We start from the raw sequence: 23976 nt of genomic DNA, 5'->3' as shown, positions 1-23976 counted from the left end.
CCTGCCTCTGCCTCCCGAGTGCTGGGATTAAAGGCGTGCACCACCACCGCCCGGCCTGATTTTTTTTTTAATTATTTAGAAACTAGAAGAAGGAAGGCAGAAAACAATTGCAAGGAGGCTCAGTTGCTTGGGAATAGTCTTCTTTTCTTCCTTTTGTCCTGGTTATTTCTGAGCCTCATGTTCCTTAACTGGAGAAGAGGGGTGCTAACCCTCCGCCTGTAAACAGCACATGGTACCATGAGAAACTCCTAGCCCCTTGCGCAGTGAATGCTCACTGAAGCTTAGTTCCTACGCCTTGGGGTTTGGAAAGAAGAGAACATGGCATCTGCCAGGCTAGGTCTGACAGCCTAGCACAGACTACCGCCAGCTGCCCCTCCACCATCTTTTCTAAGTACTGTTGTCTAGACTGTTCCTTTTAGCATAGTTTTCTTTTTAAGGTCTCACATAGCCTAAACTGGCCTCTAACTTACTGTGTGGTACAGGATGTCCCTTGAACCTCTGGTCCTCCTGCCTCCACCTCACCAATGCTGATTCCTGTCTTAGTTACTTTTCTATTGCTGTGACAAAATACCATGACCAAGGCTACTCACTAAAGAAAGCATTTAATTGGACTTACAGTTTCAGAGGGTTAGAGTCCATTATGGCAGAGCAAAAGCATGCTATCAGCAACAACTGAGAGCTCACATCTCCAAGGAGGCAGGCAGAGAAGGGCACACTGAGAATGGTGTGTGTCTTTTGAAGCCCTAAAGCCCTCCCCCAATGATACTTCTCCTCCAATAAGGTCACACCTTCTAATCCTTCCCAAACAATTCCGCCAGCTGGGGACCAAGTATTCGAGCGTAAGAGCCTATGGGTGCTATTCTCGTTCAAACCACCACAGTAACCTTGCACTTATGATTTTCCCACCTCACTCTGTACGTGCAGTGTCCCTGTGTGTCATGGTGCATGGTGACCTCTTCTCACATCAGACTCTGGTAGATTTGGAGATGCTCTAACCAATCCCCTGCCACACAAATTCAGCAGATTCCACTGTGAGGATCTCCACACCCCAGTACAAAGTTACTGGTCACCATGTGTGTGCTTGGTTCTTCCTTTGGCAAGGGATTGCCAGTTGTGGCTTAAAGCCTACTATGCTCCTCAGACAACATCAAGGCAGAGGATTAATCCCTATATCTTTACCTCTTCTTCTTCTTTAAAAAAAAGATGTTTTTATTTTCGTGTGTGTGTGTGTGTGTGTGTGTGTGTGTGTGTGTGTGTGTGTACAATCACGTGTGTTGGTACCTGTGGAGGCCAGAGAGGGCATCAGAACCTCTGGAGAGATGAAGTCACTGGAAGTTGTTAGCCATCTGATGTGAGTGCTGGGCACCAAATTCCTTTCCCCTGCAAGAGTAGCAGGTGCTCTTAACCACTAAACCATCTCCTCAAGCCCCAACTTTGCCTGTTCTTACCTCAGTCCAGATTGTCAGTAGCTCGTGTTTTTCTAATAATTAGGAATTTTCAGCATCTTTTGATAAGATTGTGAATCTTTTGGGTTTTCTCTTCTCAGATGGCATGTTTACGGATTTTTTTTGTTTCTTTTCCCTTGGATTTGCTTTGTTTTGAAGCACTCTAACTATTGATCTATGGTCAATTTTAGACACAAATGTGATGATGCTACTGTGCCTGTCAGTGTTGCTCAACTCTGTGCCTCTTAAAACAGAAATCCTTTATTAGATATATCTAATAATCAAAAATTCATTTGTTTGTCTGTTTGTCCTGCGTCTAAGTTCTTGAAAGCTTATGTAACAGTTTGTTCATTTAAGCTCCAATCACCAAGACTCTTACTGGGAATGCAATTCCCAGTAAGCTGCTGCCTTCCCTGCCTTCGAAGCCTGTGAAAATTGACTGCCACTTCCACCTCAGGCAACATTTTAACGAGAGGACTGACGCAGCACATCCCAGAGGCTCACGTCTAAAAATAGGAGTCCTGAGGAATGGTTTAATCAGCTGTGAGATGCTTCTGTTCCGTGAAGGGCACAGGTGTGGAGGCCTGGACCACCGTGGGAAAGTGTGGCAGGACTGAGACAGAGGTTTACAGACCCTTGAGATGAGCTCCTTTGTCTCAGAGACCAGAGAAGCCTGCAGCTTCTCCGGAAGGTGACTGTGGTCCCCTGCTGCTTAAACAAGAGTTTCCAAAGTGGCAGGAAGTGTCTTTTGTAATTCATAATGAGCCCCTTTGATAATCGCTGAGGCTAATAGTTTAAGCTAACGAGTTTGTTTTGACCTGGAACTCTAGATAGCCTCGGGGTGGAGCCCTGACAGGTGTCTAATGCTTAGATTAGGGGTTAGTGGGAATTTCTAACCTCACCACCCACCTGCAGGGGGGGTGGGACTGGAGATTAAGTTCTGACAGGAGGCTCTTCCTTAAACACAGAATTTGGTGAGCTCTGGGGTTGTTGAACACCTGGAGTTTCGGGAGGGTAGGGTGCCTGAAAGGGCATTGGGGCTCTGTTTGTCCTATGCCCTGTGCCTTGCCCTGGACATTTTTTTTTTCCCATTTGGCTATTCCTAAGTGTATCCTTCATAATAAACCAGTAATAATGATCTTTGAAGTTCCATAAATTCCTCTAGGTAGTTTTCAAATGTGGGGATGAGGTCATGGTAACCCCGATTTGTAACTGGTCTGTTAGAAGTGCAGGTGGCTCAAACCTCTGGACTGAGTGCCAGAATGAGCACGGTTTTGTGCGACAGAGCCCTATGACTCATGGGAAATGGCACCAAGTCAAGACAGGCCAGCGTCAGGATTAAATTGCTGGACACCTAGTCAATGTTTTCAGAAAACTGGAGAACTGGTTGTGGCAAAAAGAAAAAAGAAAAGAAAGAAAGCAGAATAAGCGAAAGCTTCAGCTATTGGGCCTGTGAGCTGACTCAGCCCAAAAAAGTACTCGGTGTGCAAGCCTGATAACCTGAGTTTGAGCCCCTATAGTTGGGTTAAAAAGAAGAAGGGATTCATCCCACAGGTGCATAGGTGAATAACTGATGATGAACAGCACTTGGCAACGCTCATCTACAGAGAGGGGTCTTTGCTCATATGCTGTGGGTGGGGATGGTTGAGAAGAGGGTCTTGTCTCAGTGATGGCTTCTGTTGCTATGACAAAATACCATGGCCAAACAAAAGAAACTTAGGGAAGAAAACGTTTATTTCACTTTATACTTCCTGGTAACAGTCCACCCCTGAGGGGCATCAAAGAGGCAGGAATGCAAGAAGGACAGAAACCTGGAGGCAAAAACTGAAGCATAGACCTAGGAGTAATGATACTTACTGACTCCCTAGTCCTGACTTGCTCAGACTTGCCTACAGGCAACCTGAATAGAGGCATTTTCTCAACAGAGGTTCCTCTTCCCACATAACTTGAGCTTCTGTCCAAGCTGACCAAAAACAAACAGAAACAATACCACCCAAGTAGGACAGGTGTAAGGCAAAGATGCCTAAGAATGCTCGAGTCAGGGGCATCAGGGTAGTGGGCAGCTTTTGATACTACTACGCAGGGCCATCAGTTCATCTATTTAAGTTCCTCCCTTCATTCTTGGGTTCTCTGTTACTTATTATAAAATATCCAAGATTGAAGGCTCTATAAGGAAAAGAGGAGACATCGTCACTCAGGTTTCTGACCTCTGGGAAGATCATGCCGTTCCACCCTCCTTGCTGGTAGGTACTCACTACAGGGTCCTGAGACAACGCTAGGCTTTCTGGAGAGAAGGAAAATGCAAGCTGCACAGCCAAAATGGTTTTTACAACAAAGCCACTCTTAGTATAACCCAGTAATCCAGCCAAGACCCGACACCTCCTAAAGGTCCTACTTCTTGACACCTCCCAATGAAGATAAAATGTCAGTGTGAGTTTTGGTGGCAACAATCAAGCCACAGACACTCTTGTCAACGGAAGGCTGCTATTTTAAGCCCTGAGATGTTGAACATGCTAGGCAAGTACCTTGCCACTGAGCCACAGCTTCAACCCGCAGTCAGGTTTTATGTCACCTGTGTGAGTAAAGAAGTGGTTTCTCCGTCTAAAGACTAGGGTTAAAAAGAGAGGTCTCTTGCATTTGAGTTCTCGGCACCTCAGCTCCTGCCCAGTCCTCTGTCTGCTCCTGATCTGCCTCCTACTCAGTATGTCTTTGAACTTAATTTTACACTCAAAGTCAAGTTTGCTTGGTGACTCTCACTTCTCCCTACCAGATCTCACAGATACTTGGGGATGAGGCAACCATTTCCTGGTGGAGAGATAGCTTGAGCTTCCTCCCAGGTGCTCCCTTTTGGTCACTATCTTCAAGGGAAAAGGCACCCGGAGTGCTCTGTGGAGAGTTGTTCTCCGAGTAGCAGAAATGATGCCCTGGGGAACCAAAGAGGCAGCAGCCTACTTCCAGGTTGTTACTTTGGAGTTATTTAATCAGCCCACAGATCTTCATGGAGTGCCACTGGGCGCCAGCTCTGTGCCAAGTGCTGAGGATAATGTACAGGCTCGGGGATGATGCATAGGTGTATGGATGTATAGATGGGTGGTGCTTGGGTGGATGGATGTGCATGCTGGTTCTATCCTTGCTTCCAGTCTGCCTTTCAAGCATCCATAGGACAAAGATTATGATATTGTTACTTGGCATTCCAGAGCCTTGGAAAAACTAGCAAGGAATGAAATGATGCTCACCTCTACCATTCATGCAGATTGACAGCAGTTAGGCACAGTAAAGGCCCTGTATGACTACTCAAGCCCTACTACCGTTTCTCAGGTCTCCGCTCTGCCACTTGCTAGTTGTAGGAATCAGTGCTTCAGTTTCCCCACCTATGAAAATGGAAAATAATAGCACCTGTTTCACAGCACTGTTAAGATAAAATGGCCTGGTGTGACGACAGGCTAGTGAACAACACAAAAACATGAACTTCCTTGTGTCAAACTTTGTCTTGTTTTTTTTTTCCTTTCTTTAATCCCCCATATTTTAAATTTATTGATACTTTTGTATTCTTCTATGAACAAAACAAAGCTAAAAGATACTCATTATCTAATTCATATAAAGGTGACCTTTGATGGACCAAGTAGTTACCTTAGATTTCCGATAAAAATAGATTTTTTACAAGGTTCCATCTTCTTTCATATTCCCATTGTGAAACCCAAATAGTTTATGTCCTCACACCCCAGACACACAGAGAACAACTCAACACTTTGCTGTTGTTGTATTGAGATAAGGTGAGTTGTGTACCCATACCCAACATGGGCTCAAATTCCAGATGTTGGATTTACCGGTACGTACCACCATGCCCTGATTTATGTTTTTTAGAAAAGTGTGTTCCATTCACCGACAAGTGCCACAAAAATGTTAACAAACACACAAGGGTAACTTTTAAATTAAAATATAGGAAATGAAAACACAAGAACCTGACAGTTGTCTAGAGAGGAGCTGGAGGTAAGAAAGCAGTTGGCTAGATATCTCACCAGTTGCCTAGCAACCTGGTTTCTCTCACTAGAAAACGGAGGCATCACATACCTATTATTTACCAAGTTCATTTCATATCCTGCCTTCTGAGAAGTTTTAATGGCTCACACATCCTAACAGAGAAACATGGAGCCCATTTAAAAGCAGAAATTAGAGCGAGTGGTTTGATTCTCATTCGGTAGACACTGGCATGACTCGCCTGGTATCCCTGAGCGTACAAAGACAGCTGACGTGTGAACACACAGTCACAGTGAGGGCAAGCAGCATGAAAGATGTGCCTGAGGTCTTGTGGGCACACTAGAAGGGGTCTGCAGGGAGCATGTCACTGAGGCATCCTCCACATCTCAGTGCACTTGGGGGATTTAAGTTTCCTAGAGCTGAGGGTACCTGGAAGTTAAGCAAAATGGATTATGCAGCTAAGGACATCACCAGAAGAGCATGGTGGGTCTACATGGTATTTGTCTTAGTTAGGGTTTCTATTGCTGTGAAGAAACGCCATGACCACGGCAACGCTTATAGAGGAAAGCATTTAATTGTGGGGGTTTACTTGCAATTCAGAGGTTTGGTCCATTAGCATCATGGTGGGAAGCAAGTCAGCATGCAGGCAGACATGGTGCTAGAAAAGGAGCTGAAAGTTCTTACATCTTGATGCACCAACAACAGGAAGTGGTCTGTCTCATTGGGCATGGTTTGAGCATATATGAGACTGCAAAGCCCGCCTCCACAGTGACACACTTCCTCTGACAAGACCACACCTACCCCACCAAGGCCACACCTCCTAAAAGTGCCACTCCCTTTGGGGACCATTTTCTTTCAAACCACCACAGTATCCAAAGAGGCAGGAATGTTTATTTTCTTAGAAAGTTGAAAGTATAGGGTGAAATTAACTCAGAGGCAAGAGGTGGGTGGGTTGTCTGGGACACAGCTCACTCTGGTGGCCTGCAGTTCATGGATGAAGCCATGGGCCGGTGGCTGGAGGACTAGCTAGAAGATCCTGAAGTGGACTATATGTGGGGAGTGGGCAGTTTGGCACTGCAGACAGAGCGTGGGAGAAGTATGACCTGAGGGGCAGAGCAGCCGCAGAAGGAGCATCACATTGGGGCACTGGGGTAAGACATGGATGGGGTAGAGTTGTCTATGTCGCTATGTTCCTGGGTGGTTCCCACACTGAGGGCCATGTGTGTCCTCTACAGGGGCTCGTTTACAGCCGTTCTTTCAATGCTCTGTTGGTGGCTGATGTAGCAGGGGCATCCTTGGTCAGCAGATAATTGGGAGCAGAGAAGGCGTAGAAGGGAGGAGCATGACCTCCAAAGTACTCCAGCTGACTCCATAGTGTCCCCTGAAATAAACCAAGGGGCACGGCCACTCCTTGATCGCCTGCCTAGTTTGCTAGGCAGGACGAAAAGGGAGGAGTTGTTTAAACAGTTCATAAAAGCCCAAGTTTTCTGATGTAGTTAGAGTAAAAATTCTACCATGGGACTAGAGATGTAGCTAGCGACAAAGCATTTAGCCACTATGCAGGAAGCCCTGAGGATCATCTCCAGCACTGCAGAAACCAAGCATGGTTGTACCCGTAATCCAGAATTTGGGAGGTAGAGGCAGGAGGATCAGGAGGTTGGGGTCATCCTTGACTACTTAGCATGTGGAAGGCCAACCTATGCTACATGAGGCTGTCAAAAAGAGGGGGGAAAAATCTCCAGCCAGCAGTCAAAGTAAAGTGACCAGAGACCTGAAAAGCTGGCCAAGAGCTCCTAAGCAATCTGACCACCTCAGGGCTTTCTTTAACTGTGTAGTGGCTACGGAAGTTCTTTTAGCTCCGGGGGCTAAGTGGCTCCACCTGCTTCTGCTGCTCCATTTCCTGCTCAGGTGTTCATTTTGTTCATGGCACTCATGAGGCTTTCAAAGCAGAATTCTGCTTGGTAGCAGGGGCCTGGGACTGAGTTACAAGTCTGTGTTTATAAAACACAGAGGACACAGTACAGGCCCAGGGTTGGAGATCTCCCAAACAAGGCCCCCCTGGGCAACTAAACCAATAATTATAGCCTTGGGGTTTGTGTTTGTTTGTTTGTTTGTTTGAGACAGGGTATTACTACGTAGCCCTTGCTGACCTGGAATCTGGTGTGTAGACCAGGCTGGCCTCGAACTCCTACAGATCTGCCTGTTTCTGCCTCTCAAACGCTGTAATCAAAGGTGTGTGCCACCACGCCCAGCCTTGGAGTTAACTTATTAATTCTTTCTTTTGCCTCCCCCCCTCCCGCTAGCTGTTTATTGAGTCCTCATTCACTAGTAGTAGATGTCCAATAAATACTCCTCCCTGTTAGACACGTTTCATGGGCTGTGGGGACAAATCAATGTACTTGGCTTAACTACGAGGAGAGAGATTGTGTTGACCCATCGGCTGCAACTTGGAGATTCAGAAAACGGGAGATTTTGCTAAACTATTTCAGAGTACCCTTCAGTGGATAATCAGGTAGACACTGACCTCTGTGTCTCCTTCAAACTGCAGAGAGGCGTGGAGCTTAGCACGCTCCCTGAGGAATACTCTCCTTAACTGCTCCACACCTCCATTCATTCAGCGCCAACTAGAGCGTTTGCATATGAGTGAATAGCTGCCTGGCGCACCTCCTGTAGGCACTGGTGCATTGCCTCAGAGCCAGTGTGAGCGCTGTGAGCCAGTGTGAGCTCAGCAACAGCAGCTGAGAGTTGCCATAGAGTGTGGTTCAGAGAGAAAAGTCAGATGCAGTCTGTCCTTGTTTAAAATTATGCCTCTAGCCTTTGTTGCTGCTTAAAAGTACATTTTACTAGTTACAAATAGATTCCTTGCTCATAATTACTATCTTAGCGAAGGTGAGAAAAATAACATCATTGGTTGGTTGACAGTTGTTCCCTTTATTACTGGGTTAAGGGAGAGTCAGAGGTTGGATCTAAATTCTTCAGAAAAGAGCAACTCAATCCATTAACGGGCATCTGCCACAGACAAGGAAAAGGGTGTGGCACCTTGTGTGTTCTGGTATTTGTTTATACTTCAACTTGAGTGGGTCCGAGCTACCTCCCATTTCATTGCTATCCAAAAGTTAATAACTGAATATTGCTTCGGATTCTTTCAACATATAGTATGTTAGAAATTAAGTGACTACAGATGAGATAATTTCACAACTATCTACAGTTTCCTCTGCATATGCTCATTGCTTTTCCTCAGAGGGAAAGGAGCGTTGGCTTGCAACAGAATGCATGAGAATTCCAAGCCAAACTTTAGGCACAAGTTTTCCATCTCTCCTAATCACAATGTGTTTTTAATAATCAAAACAAGAACCTTGGCACCAGGAGCCTTCAAATAGCTTCATCCCTCTGTTGCTAATTCACAGGACTCTCTGAGTCAACAGAAGTTTCCTCCAAGCTTAAAGGGCTTTTGCAAGCCACCCACAGCCTGTGGAAATACTTTATACCTCCAGAAGGCAGGAGAAACATAACTAGTCCTCAGCGTCCATTTAGGGGCCATGGAGCCCTGAGTCACAGAGGAACTGAGCCTTCATTTTCATTTATTTCTGACTTTAAGCGGCAAGTAGAGTTTTGGGGTGTTGGGAAGTCAGACATTCCAGGTGTCTTAGTCAGTGTTCTACTGCTGTGAAAAAAACTGTGACCATGGCAACTCTTATAAAGGAAAGCGTTTAACTAGTCTAGCTTGCCGTTTCAGAGATTTACTCCATTCTCATGCAGGGAGCACAGCTGCATGCAAGCAGACCTGGTGCTGGGGAAGGAGCCAACAGTTCTATATTCAGACCCTTAGACAGCAGGAAGAAAAAAGAGCCGCGTGGCTCAGCTGGGCTCTTGAAACCTTAAAAGTCTTCCCCTCCAACACACACACACACACACACACACACACACACACACAGTGACGTCTTTACTCCCACAAGACCACACCTACTCCAACAAGGCCACACCTCACCTCCTGAACCCTGTTAAATAGTGCCACTACCTGATGACCAATATATGAGCCAATGGGGACCATTCCTACTCAAACCACCACACCAGGCTAAATGGATAGTATGTAAAATGTCTCTCTTTAAGATCATCAGTTCTTTTCTTTTTGTGTGTTTTCCTCAAAAGAAAGTGAGGGAGAAGGAGGAGCCAGGACTGGACCAGTTGCTGAGATTGCAATCAGTGATTTTTCTTTTGGAAATACAGGAGGTTATTTTGCTAAGTTCATCTCTCATAAGTTACAGAAAAGTGAATTTGGTGAATATCCAAAGTTGTCAAAAAAACTCATATTAATTAATGAATAAGATGAATAAATAAATGAAGCTCAATTTGTACAGAAGCCTGTGGACTCTTTGACCTCAGCTGACTAGAACATTGTAACTGTGGGGTGATGGAATGTTGCGGATCAAGAGCCAAGATCATCTCGGGCTATCTTTAGTCTCACTCAGTAACCACTTGCTATCAACCTTTCTATTTGACCTCACACCCTTTTGACTACTAGATATAAGTCCTGGAATTTGTCTGTCTGCAAGTCTTTTCACAAGGCAAAAAAATGGTGATTCCAGATCATAGCAAGTTCTTGCCTAAGATGATGGTTAAACAGTCAACAGCAATGGAGATAGAGACATGGCTCAGTTGGTAGAGTATTTATCTAACCAAATGAAGTTCTGAGTTATCTCACCAGAATCACATAAACTGGGCATGACCTGTAACCCTAGTATTTCAAAGGCAGACACGGGGGAATCAGATAGTAAGTTCAAGGTCAGCCTGTGAGATGAAACCCTGTCTCAAAAAAAAAAAAATCCCATTATTATGATTAGAACTGTCAAGTTTAGAAGGATGATAAATTCCAGGAGTTTTTACCAAGAGGATATGAGGTCAGATATAAAGGTTGAGAGCCAGTAGCTATTAAAAGAGACTAAAAATAGCCCAAGGGGACCTTGGCTTGTGACCCACAACATTCCACCACCCCACAATCACAATGTTCTAGTCAGCCAAGGTCAAGCAGTCTATGTGCCTTTCAGTGTAGATGAGGCTTCAGAGAGCTTCAGTTTGTAGATGAGAACTTCCAGAAAGTTACTCCCCCCTCAAAAAAGGCAAAGAACCACCACAGGGCAGTCTCAAATTCATAATTTTGGTGGATACTAAAAGCAGTTCCAAGGTAACTGGAGGAAATGTCCATATTGAATATGCACTGATAATCTTCTTATTAGTATTCCCCAAGCACTATGATCTAAGCATGTGCATGACATTACATAGCAATTGTGTTGTGCAAGGCAACTTAAGCAGGCTAAGGATGACTCAAACCTCATGGGAACATATGTATAAGCCAAAGGCAAATGTCATGCTACTTCCTACCAATGAGGGGCTGTGGTTTATTTATTTATTTATTTATTTATTTATTTATTTATTTATTTATTTTGGTTTTTCGAGACAGGGTTTCTCTGTGGTTTTGGAGCCTGTCCTGGAACTAGCTCTTGTAGACCAGGCTGGCCTCGAACTCACAGAGATCCGCCTGCCTCTGCCTCCCGAGTGCTGGGATTAAAGGCGTGTGCCACCACCGCCCGGCGGGGCTGTGGTTTTTCAAGGGACCTGGAAACATTTCCCCATGTATATTGAGGGGTGGCTGTCTCTCCATCATTATTGCTCAGTGTTCTCTTGGACAGCCCTTTCTCGGGCATTTTCACGTCGTTACTATAAAAGCTAATGATGGGTAAATAAGAACCATCCATTTAGCTCTGTCCTGGAGTGCCTGCTGCTGCAAGCCAGCGGTGTGGGGAATCTGGTGCTAAGTGTGATATTCCTGAAGAGCTGATAGATTATAAAGTTCTTCTTACTGGAAGAGGAATAAGGCAGCAGGAGAAATCCCAAGTGGGGAAAAGGAAATATGAAATATTCATACATGGAATTTTCTGCATGAACATTCATAGGAAAAGTTAACTGTAAGGGGAGAAAAAGAGGCACTTGTGAGTGATTCTCCTGTTCCTCTGCTCACCCAGCAGAGTATCCTGCTGTGGTTCAAAGAGACTGACCACCCAGAGGCAGGGGAGATGGCTCCTGAAGATGGCCATTTCCTCCGCCGGGGATTCTCAGAGCATCCCTCCTGGGAGGATCCTTAGGTGTATAAAGTGATAAAGACGCTGTAAGGAGCAGCAAGATCCTGCTGGATCTGAGTGTGCTCCTAATGTCATTCATCTGTCACCAAACACAAAGCGACAAGGATAGGCAAGAGCCTGGACAACTACAGACAGTGAAGGTTCATATATTGCCTTTCCCTCTCCTTCACTTTTTGAACGTTTGCTGTTGTCCTATGGTCGGTCGAGGACACAAAAGTTCGGAGCTTGGAGTCATGTGGAAATGGTTCTAGACCTGGCTCTGCACTTACAGATTGTGTGACCTCCAAGTTCTCTCACTTCACCGCATCTCAGTTATGTTCATGTGTAAAATAAGCATAGAATAGTAAATACCATAGCAAACAGCAATGTTTTTTCTTAGTCCTTTTTTTCCTCATTCCCTCATGTGTCGTATCTCAGGTGCCTAACAAGGGCTGGCATTTATTAGTTACCGCTTTCATTTTACCCTCCTATTGCCCTCTCAGAGGATGTTATCACTTAGAAATGTGTTTTCACATGCCTGGTCATAAGTGGCAGAGCCAATCCTACTTCCTTTCACAGAGTGCAGGGCCGGTGGGGTCAGGGGTAGTGCCAGAAGTGAGACCGAAAGAGATAATGCCAGTCCACAAAGAAGAGCTTTGCGGGGCCTAGAAGGTTGGGGTGCAATCCTAAGGGAGCCCGTGCTTCCGTGGGGCAGAGTGGCAACACCTAATCTGCAGCTCAGAAAGCTCACGCTGGCAGCAACACAAAGGATGGTTTAGGGAAGAGAATGGCAATGCCCAAAGCCTGGTTAGGAAGTCACGGTCCAGTCCAGAGAGACTGGACAAGGGCTGCGCTGAGTCAATAGCGATGGGCTAGAGGGAAATGGAGCACTTGGGGCCGGGGAGGCTATGGGACACATTACCAGGGAACATGGGGTCCCTTTTAAAACAGACTCAGGAAGACCCGAGGACAATTTTATTGGAATTTGAGAGAGAAAAAAACAACATAGTAGGCAAGGCAAACTAGAGATCTCAGTGGCTGCTGGTGGAAGCTAGAGAAGAGGGGAAGAACCGTGCCTTCTGAGTCAGATGCTAGGAAAGCAGACGGGCTTAGCAGTGGAACACGGCTAGGCAGCTGCACGGGGCAGGGAAGGGGCAGCTAGGTGTGTGCTGTCTTCGGAGATTGTGAGGATGCCCGGTTTCATGGCAACTGGCTTTAGGATTTTGACTGATGTCCAAAAAAGGGAGATGCAAAGAGGAGGAAAGATGGGGAGACAGCTTAGTGGGTAAACCCTTGACGCAAATCCTTGCTCTGTACGCAGGAGGACTGGCCAGGTATGGTTGTGTAGGTCTGTTTCCTCAGCACTGGAGCCAGAGATAGGCAGATGCTGAGCTCCATGCCAACCGGCCTAGCCAAAACACTGAGTTCCTGGCTCAGTGAGAGTCTGTCTCTCAAGGAGGTAAGCAGAAGAGTCATAGAGGAAAGCACCTGACCTCACCCTGCTCTGGTCTCCCCGTGCACAGATACACGTCCCCACGGTCACATGCACACACCACATCCCCACACCCAACACAAACACATCCTCATCAACACAGCTGAGTGGGAGGAGGGGAGAAGGGAGGAGGGAGAAGGGAGGAGGGAGAAGGGAAAAGCTACACTTTCTGAGTCAGAAAGCCCGCAGGCTTAGCAAGGAAGATCTGTAAGCAATTGCATGGATGTCTTCTGGGGGTGCTAAACTACATGTCTCACTAAGGGGTAACTATCCTTCTCATCTTTTTAAACATGTCTCCAGGTTTATCATGTTTCTTAAAGTTAGGACTGTTGGGGGGCATTTTTCTGTCCAGGTGATTGGCGGGCCCATTTTGGCTGATTTAAGAGAAGAAACAATAGAAAATTTATGATCTTTTAATCTTTTGAGCAGTTTGCAATGTTATGTTCCCAGCCAGGGCCAAAGGTACAACTCAATGCCATTCTTTTGACTAAAAATCATGTAATAGGATCGATTCAAAAGAATTTAAAAAAAAAAGGAAAAGAAAAAGAATAGAGTTGGGTGTGGTGGCACACACATTTAGTCCTTATACTAAGGAGACAAAGACAGGATCTCTGTGATCAAGATAACCCTAGTCTACATAGAGACTTCTAGACCAGCTAGAAGTGCATAGGAAGATCCTGTCACAAAAATAAATGAAGAAAGGAAGGAAGGAAGGAAGGAAGGAAGGAAGGAAGGAAGGAAGGAAGGAAGGAAGGAAGGGAGAAAGAGAGAAAGAAAGAGAGAGAAAGAGAGAGAGAGAGAGAGAGAGAAAGAAAGAAAGAAAGAAAGAAAGAAAGAAAGAAAGAAAGAAAGAAAGAAGAACTTGGCACAAACTAAGGAGGGGACCTCGATTGAGGAATTGTCTCCATCAGACTGGCCTGTGAACACGTATGTGAGTCACTTGTGAGTGATGGGAGAGGCCCAGCCTGCTGTGGGCAGCGTTACCCTGAGCAGGTGGGCCTGGGTTGTCTAAGTAAGCAGGCAGAGCAAGCAGCACTCCTCCATGACCTCTGCATCAGACTTCTGTCTTGGGTTTCTGCCCTCACTTTGCTCAGTAATGGACCGTCAACTGTATGTAAAACTAAATCCTTTCCTGTTCAAGTTGTTTGTGGTCATTGTGTTTATTACAGTAACCAAAAGAAAACCAGGACAATAGGCGTGTTTTACCAAGAGGAAACAGCCTTCCCAGAACGAACTTCACCAACTCATGGCTATCTCCACCCTCCGGCCTTTTGTGTGGCAACTGTGACAATTTCCCCTTCCTTTGATATGGTGTTTCAGACTATAAGGATTTGTCATCGTTTCTCTTCCTCAAAATTAGTGTATTACGAGGCACTCAAGTGGTGGGGCCCTCAACAGCTATCTTGTGGGAGGAGAGAGCTAGGGGAGCTAGAAGAAGGGCATGGCTGTGCAGTGCTTGGTTGGTTGGGATTGTCCTTCTCTGTAGAACAATGTCACCAGCACTGCCATTTGGGGGAAGGGAGACTTGGGACCTGACACTTGGGGCCACTAGCCCACATGGCAAGTCCCAGAGATGGTTCTTTGGGTATGGAAAGCTGGGGTTCTGCTGAAACACCAAGGGAAAGTGGGCACGTGACCGCTGACTTGCAGACCTAGATGTCAGAATATTCAACAGAGATTTTAAATTCCGAGCTGAAGGGGAGTGTGAACAGGGCTGTTTGGTCCTCTATCCAGAGTGCTGACGGCCACGAATCGAGCTACTCTCCCCAAAGGATACAAAATCAAAACGAGAGCCGCAGTCACTACTCTCAGGGACTGCCCTCAAGTCATTGAAGAAGCAACAAATGAAGACTTGAACTGTTGCCGTACGCTAGGGATGGAACAGCACTGATAAGATGGTCGATCTTCCACAGAGAACTGTGGAACCACATGTCATCATGCAGGACCATAATCCAGTATTCTGGAGGCTAATGCAAGACTGTGAATTCGAGGTCATCCTGAGCTACACAGTAAGACTCAAATAAACCCCAAACCAATCAGCAGCAAAGTTGGTTGTTGTTTTGGTTTGGTTTTTTTTTTTTTTTTTCGGTTTTTCGAGACAGGGTTTCTCTGTAGCTTTGGAGCTAGCTCTTGCAGACCAGGCTGGGCCTAAACTCACAGAGATCTGCCCACCTCTGTCTCCCGAGTGCTGGGATTAAAGACCTGTGCCACCACTGCTCAGCTAAAGTTTTTTTTTTTTTAATTTATTTATTTATTGAGGATTTCTGCCTCCTCCCCGCCACCGCCTCCCATTTCCCTCCCCCTCCCCCATCTAGAAACATTCACTAAAAACAAAACTCTATTCTTAAGATTATTATATAACAAAGGGTATTTATTTCTCCATAGAAAGAAAATGATGTTTTAAGACTAGCAGAAAGAAAAGCATTTGCCCGAGCCTGAGAGAGCTTTTAGGACTTTATCAGCTTTTAGAGCTGTTTAACTCAGTCAGAGGAAGGGTGAATGCATAAAGCATCAGAGGCGGAGAAAAGTTCACATTCAGAAATTATGAACATACCAGGCAGACCTTAATGCTTCCTTGAGGATGCATGTACAGCCCTTTGAGTGACAGGTGCCCAGTAAGATAGTGTGCCGGGTGAAGAAACAGCATGCTGAGCAGGACAAAAAGGGCAAGGTAGCTTTGGAGCATTCAGGCGAGTCCAGGACAGACAACAGATGACCCCACAGTATAGCCATGGAGTACATTGGTATCACATGACTGGTGATCATGTCTAGCCCAGGTTTTCTAGGCTTTTGTCTTCTTGTTAAAAGCATTGTAATAAAGGCACACATAAATTGCAAAATAACAAGAAAATATTGTTCGAAGTTCACTTACAGGACACAGTTTGCCTTACCCAGCATGCATCCTAAACTTGCTCAGCCAGATCACATCCCTACCCTCATACCTAGATACCCTCCTCGTACCTAAATTATGACTTAATAGAAATTGCCTGGGTTTGAGGGTTGTTAAGGGGAGAAGGAACTTAATTCCATTGTCTGGAGAGGGGTGCATGTGCAGCTCAATGAAGGCAGGGTCCTGGGTTGCTAACAGGTTACTGGGTGCATTGTTTAGCGATGGGTACGTGCACAGAGCTTGTGGCAGGCTGCCAAGAGCAGTGTTAGAGGAGGGGTGGGGCCTAGCACAAGCCAAGTGGAATCTCACCTTACTAAACTATTTGTCGTGCTTCCCTGCCTTACTGGGATGAGAGAGTGTGACAAAAGAGAATGTACTGTGGTCCTTGTTAGCTTCAAGGGTCATTAGCCCAGTGGTTCTCAACCTGTGAGTCGTGACCCTTTGGTAAACATCCATCTCCAGAAATTCATTACTATTCATAACAGTAGCGAGATTACAGTGATGAAGGAGCAATGAGAGTAATTTTGTGGTGGTGGTGGGGGGCGGTCAGCACAGCATGAGGAGCTGCATTAAAGGTTGAGAGCCACTGCTCCAGCCAATGCTTCCAGGCCTTTTCCCAGATGACTCAAAGAGTGAAACAGATCAAGGTGGTTCGGAAAATCTTCGTAAATTTAAGTGCTGCAATAGTAAAATGGCCTTAGCAGTCAAACCAAGTGTGTGACTGCCCAGAGCTGGCTTTATCCAGGAGGCTAATTGAGGAAGTGGTAGAGGGCCTTCTGGAGGAGCTGCTGTGACTCCAGGGGTGGGCATATCATACAAGTGATGCTTGACACCATCCCTGCTCCACCTGAAGCCCTCTACCCAGAACGGATCCAGAACTGCTGATGGTCTCATGGGTACCTCACCAGGAGGTTCTTCCTCAACATAAGCTTCTGGGAGCAAGGGGAAAAGCTTCCCCAAAGGACGTGTTGCAGTTCTGGGGAGAAAGGCTGCCCCAAAGGAAGTGTTAACAGATACTCCAGGAGAGAAGGTTTCCTCAGTATAAATGTTACAGTTCTGAAGGGAAAGGTAGCCTGGCAATTGGAAGCCAAGGAATACTACGAAGTCACACAGCACAACAATCTCATGCAAGAGATTTATTGGGAGGGAAAAATCCAGGAGGGTGGCTGCCTCTGCTCAGGGGAGAAGCAGCAGAGAACTGAGCAGAAGACAGTTTATATGAGGTTTCTGGGTGGAGGTATAGAGATTTCCAGAGTAGAGATTTCTGTAGTGGGCTTTCTTTTGGGCCACTAACCAGCTCCCAAATCACGACACAGAGACTTATTATTAGTTATGAATGCTCAGCCTTAGATTAGCTCTTATTGTAATCTGCTTGTCTTTATCTACGTTTTTCCTTGGGGCTTTTTACCCTTCTTTCTGTATGTCCTATTTTCCTGCCTGGCTGGCAGCTGCCTGGCTTCTGGCCAGGCAGTCATGTCCCTTTTTCTCCCTTGTTCTCTTTCGAGCCTAGATTTCTTCTCCTAATCTCTCTGCCCACCAGGCTGCCTGTCCCTCTCCTGCCTAGCTATTGGCCATTCCGCTTTTTAATTAGACCAATCAGGTGCCTTAGACAGGCAAGGTGAAATAAATGCAACAACACATCTTTACATACTTAAATGCAGCACAAACAAATGTAACACTTCTTTATGTTGTTAACAAAGGCAGCAGAAACAATTGTAACACACTTTCACATATTAAAGTAACATTCTACAGCATAAACAAATCTAACACACCTTTGGCTAGTTAAACAAATATTCCACAACAAATTTCTAGGGTGGAGATTGGTGGGTTTTCCAACTGAGCTTGGGCTTTTTTTCTCTGTAGGGAGAAGCTTAACCACCTGCATCGGTCCAACAGTTACGGCCATTAGAGTGCCCTGTGGGCAGAGCCTGGCAGGTAGAGGTCCTCAGGGGTGAGGCCTCGCCACTCAAGCACTTCAAGATGCATAAAACAAGGCTGTCAGTGGCAGTTGCCTGTGTCTGTCTGAGAGGTTCCTTTTACAGAACTTTACTCAAAGATGGAAAAGAACTTCAAGACAAACCAGTGTGAAATAGTGCTGAGGCAGATTACTATATGAGGGAGAAAATTCCAAATAGGTGTAATCATGGGCATTCACAGAGGTGCTTAGGAAAAGGGCACGCACCCTTGGGTGTGGGCTGCTCAAGACAGAGATGTCCTTGTCATTATAATAGCCACACGTACTAGTTTTGGTGACTTCTGAAATTGCACCTCAAAGGTAGCTTAGGAAACTTTTCTTTTTGGGTAAATGAGATCATAGGGTGGTTCTTCTATGTGTTGGCTAGGATTACAGCTGACAGGGTAAAACTCTAGGTCACAAGAGACTAGGGAACATTGAAACTGTTTTTACTGTAAACAACGTTTCAGTCTTATTTGAGAGACTGCCAGAAAATGCTTAAGAAAGAGCTTAGCGTGGCCCATCAAGTGGAGGTAGGACGAGCTCCTCCCCTGTATAAAGGCTGGGCAGGGTAATGGGAACAGCTTCCCAAAAGCCAGCTACGAGTCAGGGACAGGTCCTGATCTCACTGCTAGGAGCCTTACAAAGAAACTGAGCTACACAACTGTCACACACATGCAGAGGACCTAGGTCAGTCCCTTGCAGGCTCCCTAACTGTTGGTCCAGTCTACGCGCTCCCAGGAGCTCGGGTCAGTTGTCTCTGTGGGTTCCTCCATCATGACCTTGACCCCTGGCTCAGACTATCTGCCCTCCCTTTCTTCGGGACCCAAGCCCATGGGAGGCCTGGCCCTTTCTGAACTGAGACAGAGCAGGAGGAGTGGGTAGATGGGGAGTGGGTAGAAAGGAGGAGGGGGGAGGAAGCGGGGGGAGGAAGCGGGGGGAGGGGAAACTGTGGTAGGAATGCAACCTAAAGAAAATAATGCTAATAAAAAAGAAAAACTAAATACTTTTATACAATTTATAATATTCTTCTTTAATTAAAAATGCTGGTTGTAGCCGGGCGATGGTGGCGCACGCCTTTAATCCCAGCACTCGGGAGGCAGAGGCGGGTGGATCTCTGTGAGTTCGAGACCAGCCTGGTCTACAGAGCTAGTTCCAGGACAGGCTCCAAAGCCACAGAGAAACCCTGTCTCGAAAAACCAAAAAAAAAAAAAAAAAATGCTGGTTGTAATAGTTCCAAAAAGAAAAAAGAAAAAAGGAAGAACAAGAGCAAGCCTTAAGCATGGTTCATTGATATTTTAACATTCTCATTTGAAAACAATTTTTTTTCTATATAACAGGAATATTGTCCCTCAGTCAGTAACCTTCATGGCCAATGTTAATTGTGCTGGAATTCTTGATTCTCAGCTGGAAGGAGGCTCTACCAGGCTCCAGAGTAAGGGATTTCTTTGTCTTTCCACTTACCTGTGATGTTTCCATGCTTTCTAACATGCTCAGAGGGCAGAGTGCCTCCGGATGTACTAGAACAGGAAGCAGGCTCCTCCCTGTCAGTGCTAATTTCCCCAGGAGAATTGGAGACGTCTTTAAGAGGAGAAACTGAAAACTTGGGTAATAACCCAAGGGAAGTGATGTGGAAAGAGATTCTGGGGGTGTCAGCATTCTACCAAAGTGCTGGTAGGTTGAACGATTAGGTCTGAAGCGTGGGCTAATTGCAGAGAGCACTAGGAACAAGCCGGGTAGGACCTGGTAATGGTGGTCTGTCAAGCTGTGTGACTGGAGGGTGGCTGGACAGTGTTTGGGGGGTGCTGTGAATATGCACATTCACGGCAGCTCCCTAGATGCCAAGCCCTGGGCAACAACGCTGTACCTACCTGTGATCTCAGTGTCCCTGGGCCTTGCCCCAGAGCCCCAAGTCATATTTCTGGAGGTAAGGGGTCAAGTCTCGGAGAGCCCAGCCCATTTCAGGAGCTGCTGGGCTAAACATGATCTGTTTAAAAATATACTTCCATTGGCAAATTCAGGGTACTTAATCCTTTTTTCTTTTCCATTTTACTTAGGCACTGGGAAACCATGAATTTGATAACGGTGTGGAAGGACTGATTGATCCCCTCCTCAGAAGGGCCAAATTTCCAATTCTGAGCGCAAACATTAAGGCAAAGGGGTCACTAGAACCCCAGATAGCCGGATTGTATTTGCCATATCGAATTCTTCCTGTCGGTGGTGAGAAAGTGGGGATTGTTGGCTATACTTCTAAGGAAACCCCCTTCCTCTCAAATCCAGGTATCTTCTACTTTCATGGCACTCATACTTGGAAACAGATGTGGTTGGTAAAGCAGAGCTTGGCCACGCCTTTATGAACTGTGGTATACAGAGAATGGTGGTTAGCAAACCAGGCTGGCAGAGTCGTGTTGTTCTAAGTTACCTCGGAAGGGTGTCACTGTCTCTGCTCAGTGAACTTATCTGTTGACTGTGTTGACTACACAGTGTCTTTCCTTAATTCCATGTATTCAAAATTGTCGGTGAATCCTGGAACAAGAAGATCTCAAAGATCTCTAGCCCCAAGTACGTTTTTCCAGTTCTAGTGGTTGGAACATGCACACTGATTCCTAGCACATTTTATTTTAGCTAGGTGATGAAATTTCTGTGTGTGTGTGTGTGTGTGTGTGTGTTTATGCATAATTCTTCTCCTGGCATTCTAAAACACATCCCATGCATTCTATATATGTAGTGCCCAGACCTGAGGCGTTTCTTGAAACTATTCTGTTGGACTAGCCAAAGGAGAGGGAGGCAGAATTCTTTCTACACCATTCCTCCCTGCTCCCTCCCGCTGGGAACCTGTGCTCCTCTAGCTCCTAGGCGCTAGGAACAGCAACCAAGAAGTCTGTATCCCCTGTGCTCACACATTCAGTGAGAGTGTCAGGAAGTAGTGAGGTGAAGGAAAAGGAGACCAGAGGGGAGGGCCTATGTGGCAGGAGGAGGGGTGCACCTTGCTATTTCAGAAGAATGTGCAGAGAAGGCAGACAGATAGCAGGGCTGTGACAGCCAGTGTTAATGGTCAGCTTCATGGGCATCACCAGGCACACTCGTGGGGTATTGTCTTAATTGCGGTGGGAAGACCCACCATAAAGAAAGATGGCACCATTCCCTAGGGCTGTATAAAAAGAAAAGGAAGAACCTAGCTGAGCCCCAGTATTCAGCCGTCCCTGCTCTCTGACTGTGGATGGCATGTGACCAGCTGCCTCAAGCTTCTTCCACCAGGACTTCCTCAAGATGACAGCGCGTGTCCTCAAAGCAGGAGCTGACATAAGTTGTTTGTGTCGGGGTATTTTATCACGGCCACAGGAAGAGTAACTCCACAGAGCCTCAGCAATGAGGGCTGTCTGGGGAAGCCCCAAGGAGGCTTGGGGTTACGGAGGAGAATCAGATAATCCTTGACATTTCCACAGTAGGCAACTGAGGCAGAGCATCGCCTCTCCTGGGGTTTTTGGTGTTGCCTTGAGCTACTTCATCTCTGTCAGGCCGTTCTGTCTGGGAGCTGCTAACTTCCCAGCTATCCGTCTGGAGCCTCTGTGGACACAGTGCTGTCGTACTGATTCAGCTTCCATATTTGTGCGTGTGGAGTTGGCATGTGGCCGGGACTCAAGAGTGGCATCAGGAAGCAGAATCCTGAACATGGTGATGGACAAGGGATGCCTCTTTAGTAGTCTGCTGATGTTTGGAAACACTCTTGATTTTCAGCCTGGGCTTTGCTAACTTACATTTTGAATGTTCTTTATGAAATTTTTGCATTTGGGCATCTTCATTTTAGTGCTGGTTTCTTAAAAATTAGCATGAGGGCATCTAGATCCACTGGAGGACCGCCTTGCCGCAGTGCTGGATGTGACAGCATCTTTGTGATCCCCTCATGACCACTGAAGCTGTAAGACCTAAGGACTTGCTAAGTTTTGGCTACAGACTAGGAGGTCCTGTTCATGTCTCAGCATGGGAATACCCAGTCTGTGCTAGCCAGAGCCAGTGGCATATATTAGCACTGAGTAGCAGAGCGAGTTCCATGAAGTGTATACCCATTCCCAGGGCCAGCAATGTTTAGATGAGGCCTCTCTGCAACACTGCACTCCAGTCTACTCTAAAGCTGCCCGCAAGTGAGCAGTTATCTACCATGCTAAAGTTAGTTTTCAAGGGCCAGCGAGATAGCTCTGTGGGTAAGGGCACTTGCCACCACATCTGATGTTCAATCCCGGGAACCCACAAGGTAGAAAGAGACAACTGACTCCTACAGGTTGTCCACTAATGTCCACAAGCAGCCACAGCACATACATCCCCAAATAAATAAGTCTAAAAACCACTGTCTGAAATTGCCATTTCTTGTTGACATCTTAGGTGTGAAGACAGAATGCCCCAAGTTTCCAGACAAAGCAATGGAGTTAAGAGAAGCTGTGGACACCATGCTTTTGCGCTGGCACATTTTTTTGACATGGTTATTGTGATGGTCTAGATATACAAGACAAGGAAGCAAACCATACCTGAAGTATACTCCTAGTGAGAGACTGAGTTTACGCAAGTGTATCATATGGCTCAGTAAGAGGGTTCAATAGATGTAGGTGTTTCCTACCTAACCTGATGGTCTTAGTTTGATCCCTAACAGCCATGTAGTGAGCGAAGAGAATCAAATCTGAAAATTGTCCTCTGACCTCCGTGCACATTCTGTGACATATATGAGCACACAGAAATAAATGTTCAAAAAGTATATATATATATATATATATAACTTTAACCCAATATTTAATTTAATACAAATATTTAACCCAATATTTAATATTTAACTAATATTAATATTAACTTTAACCTAATATTAGGTAATGCAACCAGTGACATTGATTTAAGCTTCCCTTGTTTGCCAGGACTTTTGTACTAGATGTATTCATTCATTTACTCTCTATAACTAGAGAGCTTTAATAAGAAATATAATATGCTTAGTGTGTTGGTGTACAAACAGTATAGTGAAACTATTTTAATATCCACTTTATTAATTTTCTTCCTTAGGGACAAATTTGGTCTTTGAAGATGAAATCACCGCATTGCAACCTGAAGTAGATAAGCTAAAAACTCTAAATGTGAGCAAAATCATTGCACTTGGACACTCTGGTTTTGAAATGGATAAACTCATTGCTCAGAAAGTGAAAGGCGTGGACGTCGTGGTGGGAGGACACTCCAACACCTTTCTTTACACAGGTAATTGTTTCAAATGCATTCTGCAAGCTAGGATGTTCGGGTCAGTTATTTTCTCTCTCTTTGCCTTTTTTAATTGTTACTATTACTATTTAGTGTGTAATATATATTGTATAAACTGTAATATACCATATAAATGTAATTTGCATTGAATAATGACAGATGGTCTTATTGGGAGACATTCCAAGAATTCATTCATTTCATGATTAAAAGTCAATGCTATAAGTGTATAGCACACATAATCAAATGAAAAGAGTACTGATATTGAGCCAACGGTCAGTTTATGATAGACTTTTTAAAAGATAATTTTTTAATTGTATTAATTCTTAGAACTGAACCCAGGGCTTTCTGTATTTTAAGCATCTATATGCCCAGTCTTTGGTTTTCAAAGACAGAATGTCACTATCTAGCTCAGATTAGCTCCAATCTCGTGATTCTCCTGTCTCTGCCTCTTGAGAGAGTGATAGGATTATAAGCATGCACTGCTGTATCTGGCTTGGAAGGTATTATTATTATCATCATCATTATTATTATTACTATTACTACTAGTATTTTAAAATGCTGAATGTTATATTTGGAATCAGAAAATGAGATACAGTACAAATTATTGAAAGAAAAGAAACCTAATATTGGATGGAAAGTTCTCATTCCTAACCCACTTGAGTGACCTTGAACAGACAGGTCACCGACCCCCTCTGGCTTCCTAATGAGGAGTCTAGCACAACTTTGGAGATTAAAAACTCAGAGCAGTTGACTTCACTAGTTTGGCCTTGGGTGAACATCCTTGTAGACGTAAGTCACAAACGATGCCACAGCAGTTTGGAATTATAATTAACAGGGTAGTATTTATTTAAAGGGGAAAAAAACTTACA

General features: G+C 45.3%; 1 protein-coding gene across 1 annotated transcript in view; it reads left to right on the top strand.

Moving 5' to 3' along the window:
* Nt5e (5'-nucleotidase ecto) overlaps positions 1-23976 on the top strand; it is a 53493-nt gene that overhangs the window by 3759 nt on the left and 25758 nt on the right. Inside the window, exons 2-3 of the mRNA XM_005347533.3 lie at positions 19933-20155; positions 22919-23107. Of these exons, the coding sequence (XP_005347590.1) occupies positions 19933-20155; positions 22919-23107 (412 nt within the window). The remainder of the gene's footprint in view (positions 1-19932; positions 20156-22918; positions 23108-23976) is intronic.

The sequence above is a fragment of the Microtus ochrogaster genome, chromosome 5, assembly GCF_000317375.1.
Source record: "Microtus ochrogaster isolate Prairie Vole_2 chromosome 5, MicOch1.0, whole genome shotgun sequence".
Lineage (NCBI taxonomy): Eukaryota > Metazoa > Chordata > Mammalia > Rodentia > Cricetidae > Microtus > Microtus ochrogaster.
Note: the sequence above shows the minus strand (reverse complement) of the source record. Positions and strands in the feature narration are given on the sequence as shown.